The 10,114-nt window shown below is 25.5% G+C and overlaps 2 protein-coding genes across 4 annotated transcripts; one reads left to right on the forward strand and one right to left on the reverse strand.

Moving 5' to 3' along the window:
* Positions 1-2,159: 2,159 nt before the first annotated feature.
* LOC112596203 (nucleolar protein of 40 kDa-like) lies at positions 2,160-4,345 on the reverse strand. Its single transcript, XM_025341698.1, has 6 exons — positions 4,187-4,345; positions 3,318-3,473; positions 3,169-3,251; positions 2,970-3,099; positions 2,687-2,899; positions 2,160-2,454 (listed from the first exon to the last, which is right to left on the reverse strand). Exons 1-6 carry the CDS (start codon positions 4,220-4,222, stop codon positions 2,389-2,391), a joined length of 684 nt encoding a protein of 227 aa, XP_025197483.1. The 5' UTR covers positions 4,223-4,345; the 3' UTR covers positions 2,160-2,388.
* A 191-nt stretch (positions 4,346-4,536) lies between these two features.
* Positions 4,537-9,775, forward strand: LOC112602147 (zinc finger FYVE domain-containing protein 1-like). Of its 3 annotated transcripts, none has more exons than XM_025350191.1 (12): positions 4,537-4,728; positions 4,887-5,136; positions 5,280-5,564; positions 5,640-5,868; positions 5,935-6,146; positions 6,208-6,374; positions 7,470-7,598; positions 7,680-7,797; positions 8,474-8,644; positions 8,740-8,905; positions 8,988-9,116; positions 9,190-9,775. In XM_025350191.1, exons 2-12 carry the CDS (start codon positions 4,900-4,902, stop codon positions 9,414-9,416), a joined length of 2,070 nt encoding a protein of 689 aa, XP_025205976.1. In that variant the 5' UTR covers positions 4,537-4,728; positions 4,887-4,899; the 3' UTR covers positions 9,417-9,775. The 3 variants fall into 3 exon arrangements, with proteins under 3 accessions (XP_025205976.1, XP_025205915.1, XP_025206060.1); XM_025350130.1 differs by having other exon boundaries at positions 4,720-4,812; XM_025350275.1 differs by lacking the exon at positions 4,537-4,728 and having other exon boundaries at positions 5,045-5,136; positions 5,280-5,342; positions 5,408-5,564.
* Positions 9,776-10,114: the final 339 nt, after the last annotated feature.

The following is a 10,114-nucleotide window of genomic DNA, read 5'->3' on the forward strand; positions in this document are numbered from 1 at the left end:
TATTATTTTATTGCATTTATATCATATTATTATATTACCTATTATTAATTTATTCATTATACACTGTCATAATACCTGAGCCATTGTGAAGCCTAAAATTATTATTTATATATATATTATAGCCATTTAGGCATTTGTTTCATTATATTATATTACCAGCTATTATTATTACATTATTATCTTTTTATATTTTTGGTTGGCAGTGCAGCACTTTTGGGTGTGCCTTCCTGCCGTAAAGGCACCTTAATATTATTATTATTAAAGCCGAGTGCGGCGACAGGTATCTATTGTTCTTATGATCCGACTATAGGTAATTTTATTATATTGTAATTAAATATTTAATTTTTGTCTTACATGATTATATTAATAGACGACATAGCTAAAGGTTATAATTGTTTATTTTATTATACAGTAATTAAATATTTGATTTTTGTTGTATATGATTATATTATTAATAAATGACTTATAGCTAAAGGTCATAATTATTTATTTTATTATATAAAAATATTTAATTATGATTGCTTGGAAGCACATCATTACAATTGAAATATCTCAATTGTTTTCATAATCGAGATATCTTGATTCTTGATTATGTATCTCGATAATGCTTATGCCCATCACTACTAAATATTTTAATAACGAGGATATACCACTCGTAACCCGTATAACCGTATAGGGGTATATATTCATAGCACTATAGGAGTACACGGATGGCTGGTATAAGTTGTACGATACGAGTTTATACCATCGAGTAAAGATTTGTTTAGCACCCTTGAGGAGAAGGGTGTTAATGGTGAGCATTATGAACACGCTATGAAGGTATGAAGGCACTTCGGGTGTCAAACGCTTGGTGATTATTTCAATTTATTCTTAAAAGTAGATGTGAATCTAGACATAAAAACATATAATTAGACCCCGCATTCTATCACACAGTTCTTGGATTCAGTTTCGATTCTATGTTGAAATATAACCTACATCGGTAAAATTGGAGCTTTTAACCGATTATGACATGTTACTATGCGTAAAAATTGGTATGTAATTTAAGAAAATATTTTCTTTTTTTTAAAAATGTATTAAAAATGATTATTTTATAGGCATATGCGGTAGATTGATTCAAGCTAGTATGCGTTATGCTGAATCATACTTAGGCACCTTATGGTGTATGATGAGACTAAACTGAAATCTGCATGGCTTATCCATCAAAACTAAATACATTTTTTTTTTATTTTTCTTGTTTTTATAGGTAACAACTTGTATGGCTGGGCAATGTTTCAGTACAACGACTTAAATAATAACTCATCCATCAGACGAATATATAAGGTAGACGTGACATATGTTTCTCTTTCCACACTCGTAACACCCAGTCTATAGACATATTTTATTTAAACACAAAAGTAACTAATTATGCAATCAACCCTCCCCCCCTCTCAACATTAAAATTATGAAAACCATAAATGTATTAAAAATATTGCATAAAATACTTATCAAAAACTAATCTAATAATTGTTAGGAAAATAATTATACGATTACTGCTAATTAATTAAACATCTTAATGTGGCTAACCTTTTAAGGCTTATCTTAGTATATTATTGCTGTATTATTAATTCGTAAATTTGTAGTTAGTGTGTCAAATTTAGCTTAAAGAATATTAATACCCTATAATTACACCAGGTTGTAAATCAGTTTATTTTTTTCTTGGCTTATATTGATTTACAAAAATATGTTAGAAGAAATGGTTAGTGTCAATGTTCTTTCTAATTAATTTGACATTTTGGTATGCAAGTCACTGACTATTAAACCTTAATAGCTATAAATCATCAAATCAGAACAAACAAAAATGTACTAATAGACGTCCAAGGTGAACTAGATAGGTAGTTAATAGATAAAGATGTTTGATTTATCAGTTTAATTATATTTAATAATAAATGCTTATTATACCTAACAAAATTTTCTCCAAGAAATATTGAGTAATTAGATAGTTAATTGATAAAAATTTAAAGTAACATAAGTATTGATTAAATGAGTGGTAGAGCGATAATAATCTAAGAGTTACGACTGATAGAACAATTACAATTCATTGAATAGAATTAACATAAGTTATATTGATGAAAATGGATACTCTAAAATAGGTTATTTATTAAAGGATATCTTAAATGTCGATTTGAGATCAGAAATTTTGAAATTTGTATACGTTTTATTTTTTTAAACTAAAAAGTAAAAAGTAACAGTTATGATTTAACAACACAGAGATGAAAAAGTACGTGTCTAGTATCTACTACTTAGTCTTAACTTATTCATTAATAATAAATAGAATAAGTATTAGATTTTTAAAAAAAAAATTATAAGTCAATGAATTATATTGAAATAAGTCTAATAAAAAGTATTTTGTTAATTATTTTTCTTTTTTTTGTGTTTCTTCGATTTTTTTCTTGAACTTTCCTCAGAACTGGAACTCTAAAATAAAATAATTTATTTTTAAACTGATCAACTAAATAAAATTTCTAGTAATCAATTATTTGGTGTGTGTGGTCAAAAATAGTTAAGTCAGATTTTTAAGTCAAGTCTAACTAATAAAGAAAAGTTTGACAAAAAAAAAAAATAATTTTTTTTTAGTTCAGATTGAATTACAACTTAAAAATGTCCAAATCTGACTTCATTTTAATGACTGAATGAATTGGTAGCTTACATTAGAAGATGAAGTTGATAAATGTCTTTTTCTTTTCTTTTTTTTCTTTGATTCACTAGATTTTTTCTTTTTTTTCTTTTTTTTGCTTTTTTCATTTGTTGGTAAAACATCTTTGTTTATTACTTCAGACTTTTCAGATTGGATAGGTGCTATATCTAATACCTCAGTCTCATCATCTTCTGGCAAAAGATCATATACTTTTCCAGATGTGCCCTATAATTAATATATTATTTAACTAAAATAAAGTAACATTTTAAATAACTTTATAAATTAAATTTCATACTTTAAAACAATCTTTGGCTAAATGTCCACCAGTTCCACATCGTACACACTTTGTGTTATAAACGGCATCTAACTGAATTGTTCTTTTACCCTTGGAATTGGGTTGAATCTTTCTTCTTTGTTCATCTTGACTTAAAAAATATTACGTAATTCTATAAAAATATTATTTTAGTTCAATAATGAATTAAGTTATAACTCACAACATTTGAACTCCGTTGGGATCTAAATCTCTGCCACTACCTTGATCAACGAGTTTCATAGATAAAGAAATCTTTCCGTCATCCTATATCATAATTCATGAACATTTAAAACATACATAAAATGTTTACATGCAAATTAATTAACTTACTGTTCCAATAACTTTAGCCCATATTTTATCACCTTTAGATAAAACATCTGTGGCATCATCCACTGGTACTCTAGACAACTGTGTACGATGTACAAGACCTTGTTGCTTAGTTCCTGGTATTCTAATAAATGCCCCATAATTTTGAACAGATGCAACCTAAAAATTAAAATGTTAAAATATTAGATATATTCCAAATTTTAAGTTTTTTATATTTCTGCTAATAAAAGTATTAAAAAAAAAAAACATTTTATACATCACAATAAAGTTATACAGTACCTAAAATAAACTAAAACAATTTACAATAGCCATCCAAATAGCAAAATCAAAAGCCGGAGAAATTAAATATAATTTACAATAACAATAATATTATCATTATTCTTGACTGTAGTATACTAGAATATATTATTTAAAACTATCGTTCTATTAAATTTTAAACTTTTTCTCTGTTTGCATCACATTTTGATTTAGTAATTTATTAAGCTAAAACTTTATTATTTTTATTGAATAAAAATGTTAATTTAGATTACAAGTATAATTATTTGCATCTTTTTTATGTAACAGTATAGATTTTCTAAATATTTTGAATCTTGAATAGAAGTCTTATTTGAATGTCCTTAAAAAATTATAAAATACCTTAATAATCTAAATTTCTAAGATATAACAAAAAAATTAAACACGATACAATACAATAGAACTAATAAAAAAAATTGAAAATAATAAAAATATTTTTAGACAATTTGGTTACATTCAAATTGATTCTGACAAAAGAGATTTGTTGGATTTTTAAGATTCTATAAAACTAATATAATTGAAACTAAAGATACAATTTTTAATATAATTTCCAGAATAAAAATGTTTTACAAACTTACTTCTCCTATAAATATATCATTTATGCTCAAAGACATTATTATTATAGAATATTATTCATGATATACTAATCCTAATAAATGGGAAATTGTAATAAACATTTGAATTAAACTATTTTAACTTTTTCAACAAGAACGGTTTGTTTACTGTTTACTGTTTACTTTTAACTTTTTAATATTTACTATCTTATTAGATTATTCATTGTCACTTCAAATAATCAAAACTTGTTATCACAATAGTTAACATCTATTCAAAACTTAGAATTCTGTGATAGTCATAATTACGCTATGATTCACCTTGGTTGTTCTTTTATGATAACACAAGACCATGATAATCTGATAAGAATATTTTTTTACGCAGAATTTATATTTCATTGTTTATTTTAATTTTTGTTGTTCCTTTGTTGCCTGAAATGTAACTCTTCGCATAATTAAAAACAGTTTAAACATCATAACTCATCATCATTTTACACAACCAACTGCGTTACCTAAGCCTTAGTGTTAAACATAAACTGCAAGTACACAACTATAAATGCATTTATAAGGTAAAATTATAATATATTTGCTCAATGATGATAATATTCACTCTCACTTTTACTTGTGTTGTGTGTAACCATGAACGTAAATAGGTAAAAATACTGCGTAATTTAGTAATGATTAATAATAAAAAATATTTTTAATATATATAATTTAATTATTTTAGAGATGTTTTGTCAATGGACGACAATTGTTATGGCCATTTAGGCCATTTAAAGAACCAACATAAATTACCAGCTATTATGACCCCTGTTAGTACAATTTCTTCGGCTCACAGCGATTTTGGCCTACCAGATGTGACTCTCACATCACATTTTACATCTTTAAAACTTACTCCCGATTACAATGACAGTGATGAAGAAGGTGATGGTCATTGTCATAGCTTCTTACTTCTTGATGAGAAAGAAAGACTGAAGGTATGTTCAATTATAATAAGGAAAATGTTTATTAGTTATCAGATTTTTTTATTGGATCTTATTTAATCCCATATTATTACTTACCTCATTTTATTAAATATTATTTAAATATTTTTTTTATTTTATTCATTATATTTGTATAGGTGTCTAGTGTTGAAACGTTTGTAAAACGTCTCAATGGATATAAAAGTACTGATCCAGTTAAAGTAATATCTATATTTGGAAATACTGGGGATGGAAAGTCGTACACTTTAAACCAATGTTTTTTTAGAGGTGCAGAAATATTTCGCACATCTTCTGAACAAAAAGCGTGTACAGTAGGAGTTTGGGCAGCATTTGATCCATCCTTGAATGTTGTATGTTTAGATACTGAAGGATTTTCTGGATCAACTGCTCATAATAAACAAAGAACAAGGCTTTTACTTAAGGTAAATTAAATCTAAACATAATTTATATTTAAATAATATTAAGTATTATTAAATAATAATATTTAACTGTTCTAGGTCTTAGCAGTATCAGATGTAGTTATATATAGAGTTAAAGGTGAACGATTACAAGATGATATGTTTAATTTTCTTGGTTCAGCATCTAAATCATACATAAAACATTTTCAAAAAGCCTTACTAAGTGTTTGTAATAGATCAATAGACCCAATTAAATGTGCTGATTCTGTAAAAGGACCTACTTTATGTATTTTTCATGAAACTAGAAACACTGAACCATTAGGACGTTGTAAGTTATATTGTAACTTTTATGTGAATAGCAATTTAATTTTATTCATATGTATTTATTTCAAAGATAATGGTAAAGATGTCTCAGAGCAGATACAAGATAGATTTCATGAGTTACAACTCGACATTGATGGATTTTCATCTCTTCGCTATGTGGGAATTCAAACTATTATTCCACCAACAGATTTTAGTCAAATTAGAGAAGTACTTAATGAAGAAATTAAAACAAACTGTAATCGACCACAAAGATCTCCTCATATTGTTTATTTAACTTTAAAGGTATAATAATATATTCTATTATACATATTTTACCTATTGTTGAAATGTATTTCTTTTCTAGGCATTGAACGACAAATTTACAGGGGTAATTAAAACTTCAATTGAACCACTGTTTCCAGACCAACATTTAACATGCCCAACTGTATGTCAATCTTGTGAACAGCGGTGTTCAAATAGTGTTGGACATTTAAAAGATAACATTCCCCATTTTAACAATTCTAAATGCAGGTAATATTAAAAACTGTGTTGAAGATTCTGTCATGTGCTTAACCACTTTAACTATTCATTATTCTATACAACATTTATATTGTCTTCAAAGATAGATTAACACATGGGTCAAGGACTAGAGCATAAACGTTTTATAATTTTTCTTTTTTTCTAATATTTTATATTTATTTGATTCAGTTTTAGTTATTATTTTTCTGTTATTGCTTTAAATTTTCAGTTGTTTTATTATTATTTAATATTTATTATACATACAGGGACACAAGGTGATTCAACATTTATTTTATAGATATTTTATCATTTATACAATAAAAAATTTTTTTGAGAAATATCTAAAATGATAAGTAATTTTTATGATATCTTATAATATTTTAGAAGGGGGGGGGGGTTAGGTGTCAACTAAAAAAAAAAGTTTAAATATGAATCTATATTTTTTTGCAATCATAATGTAAAAAAAAATTTTCAGAATATTTTAATACACAAAAATTGAAATTCAAAGGATTAATTAAAACTAGTATTTAAAGTTAAGATGAGTGAGTGGAGTAAAATGGGGATACTTTGCAAAATGTCAGTCTACTATTCTCCTTATCTGAACTTTAAATATTTAACAGTAATAACTCATAATCTACTTGTCCAAATTTTGATTTGATTTTTATGTCTTGATACATACTTTGAAAAAATTCTTCACATTATGATAGTTGAAAAAATTTAAAATTTTTTTATCATTTTAAATATTTTTGAATAAAAAAAAACCAATATAAGAACATTATTATAAAAACATATAAGGCATAGGTTGTTTAGGTTAGGTTATATTTTATATATTTTATATTTTATATATTTTATATTTATGTTACTTATTGATTCGAGCTAGAAAAGCAAAGATAATTTTAATAAAATGTTAATTTAAAAAAGATTCAATTTTCTTTAGTTATGATGTTGAATAGAGTTTTATTTTTAGAATGTCTAATTAAATAAATTGATCTTACAGAAATGGATGTTAGATACTTAAGATATAAAAAGAATGAAAATTCATGAGTCTAACTCTTATTTTATTGTATCAATTAAAATATTAAAAATGAGAAATATAATATGTTTCAGATATCAGTCACAATTTGAAAATTCTGTTTATATTTGTAAAGTGTGTGCAGACAACGGAACACCTGTTGCTGTTACAACGAAATATACGAATGATAATCAAAATTCTTGGTTTAAATATGCATTGTCTGGGTAAATATTCACCAAAATTAAAGTATGATAAAATAAATATACTGGATATTATTATGTATTATATTTTAACATACTATTTAGGTATACTATTGATTGTCCACAATGTGGTGTCATTTATCGTAGTAAACAGTATTGGTATGGAAATAATGATCCAGAAAAAACTGTTGTTTATACAGAAACAAAGCATATCTGGCCCGGTGTAAGTTATATTTTTTACATAAATAATTTTAATACTTAATCTAATATATATTAAACAAAAATGTTTTATTTTTACTGATTATAAAATTTATAGTTGGAAAAGTAATTGGATTTTAATATAGTTTTGTATTGAATTCTAATACTCCACTATATTTTTATTTATACTTAATGAACACGGATGCTCATCGAGTATTCAACTTAACTTAAATCAAATACCAGATTATTTTATTGGAAAAATAAATAGAAAACTAGGTATATTCAAACCTTTTTTTCCCCTTATTCAATTTTTTTCTATACCTGAAATCTATTATATACTAAAATATTTTATGAACTAAAATGATAAAACTCGAAATTTCCATATATTCTGGAAATTTTCAAACACTCAAGCAATTTTAATTTTTAAGTAATCTAACTATTCAAGTACTCAACTTTTAAACTATTCAATTTAAATAAAATGTTGGAATCTATTCATTGTCCAAGAAATAATACTCACCAACTCTATTAAAATTATGATATCTCCACAATTGAAAATTAATTGTGTTTCTTTTCTGCTCTATTGCCAACATTTGTGTAAATAGAAGGATTAAACATGATGAAATATTATTTGAGAATATTTTTTTTTTTATCATTTTATTAAAGTTTAGTAAATAATAAAGTATTTATATGTGTTTGCTTAGATGGATTTGCCTTCTTCATCAAGTATGAATCCTGCTAGAAAAGTGTTAGATGGAGTAACTTATCTTTCTGAAACAGTTGCTAGTGTTAGTTATGAACCATCTCGCTTGTTATCTTCTTGGGTTGCTGATCAATTTGCACCTAAATACTGGAAACCAAATGCTGAAATAAAGGTACTGTTTAGGTCATACAAACAATACTTTAAATAAATATTACTATCTATACTCATATTAATTAATTATAATTAGAGTAATTGATATGGTATTAGGAATGTATTGTCTGTAAATTACAATTTTCTTCAACATCGATAAAACATCATTGCCGAGCATGTGGAGAAGGGGTTTGTGATGAATGTTCTAAACGAACATTGTGTGTTCCAGAAAGAGGATGGAATACACCTGTTCGTGTGTGCAATTTTTGTTATAAACGATCTGGTTTGTTGTCTTTATTGTTTTAAGAATTAAGTCATGGTTTATAAAATTCTAATTGTTATTTTTAATTTTAAAATATGTATAGGAAGCATAAGTAGTAATTGTTCAGATTCATCTAGTCGAGGAGATGAAAATGAAGTAGGGGCTCGTAAGTTTAGTGAAGCTGTAGTTCAAACATTATCTTCTGTTGCTTCTGTTCTAGAATATCCAAAAAGTTAGAGCAGTTACTGTTATTAATTTTTTATTATTATTATATTATAGTGTATTAAATTAATCTTATTTTTTAGATCTTATTAAAGATACAGCTAGACCATCATATTGGGTACCTGACAGTGAGGCATTAGAGTGTTATATATGTAAATCAGAGTTTGGATCTACTTTAATATTGCATCATTGTCGTGGTTGTGGCCATGGCGTTTGTTCCGGTTGTTCCAACCATCGAAAACCAGTGCCACACAGAGGTTGGCCTAACCCTGTTCGAGTGTGCGATTTGTGTTCTAACCAAGACACATAGTACATATTTTTGTTAAAATTTAAATAATATTTTTTATTATCTTTGTTTAATTTAATAATTTGCATCATCTTTTGGTATCTCAAACTGGATAGCGACTTAAAAAATTGACAATTTGAAATACTAATTGCCAGTAAATTTTATTATTCCTTTTGTATTCATTTTTTTTTTCTTCATTGCCAAAAATACATAAACAAATTTCTGTGATAGGTATGATTTAAGCTAGTCCTAAGTGGTTTCCTTGATTTCTTGGTGGTTCTATTAGTTTTACTCATTGTTATGATAGCTCCATTATGATTAATTAGTATTAATTATTATATATTGTTTGTTTTATTTTATTAAATACTCATTTATTGACCAATTTTCAAATTTGTACTCTTTATGATATTTTAAAAGACTAAAAGTGTTCATCAAAATTGTAATTACTTAAATAATTAGTTATATATTTATTATATTATCATATATTACTAATTATTTATAATATTAATAAACCAATGAAAAAAATTGTTATATCTGTATAATTTCTATCTTTGATCCGACTTCTATAGTTCTATGTTGTATCAAACGAATTTAAAAAATATTTCGGATTCTAAACTAAACAATGATTATATTGATTTTATAAAGGTTATTATTATTTTTACACTATAAAAGTATCCTAAATTCAATTTGTTCTCAAAAAACATCTAGAAAATTAATCATCA

The sequence above is a fragment of the Melanaphis sacchari genome, unplaced genomic scaffold, assembly GCF_002803265.2.
Source record: "Melanaphis sacchari strain LSU unplaced genomic scaffold, SCAv2.0 Contig0_pilon_pilon, whole genome shotgun sequence".
Lineage (NCBI taxonomy): Eukaryota > Metazoa > Arthropoda > Insecta > Hemiptera > Aphididae > Melanaphis > Melanaphis sacchari.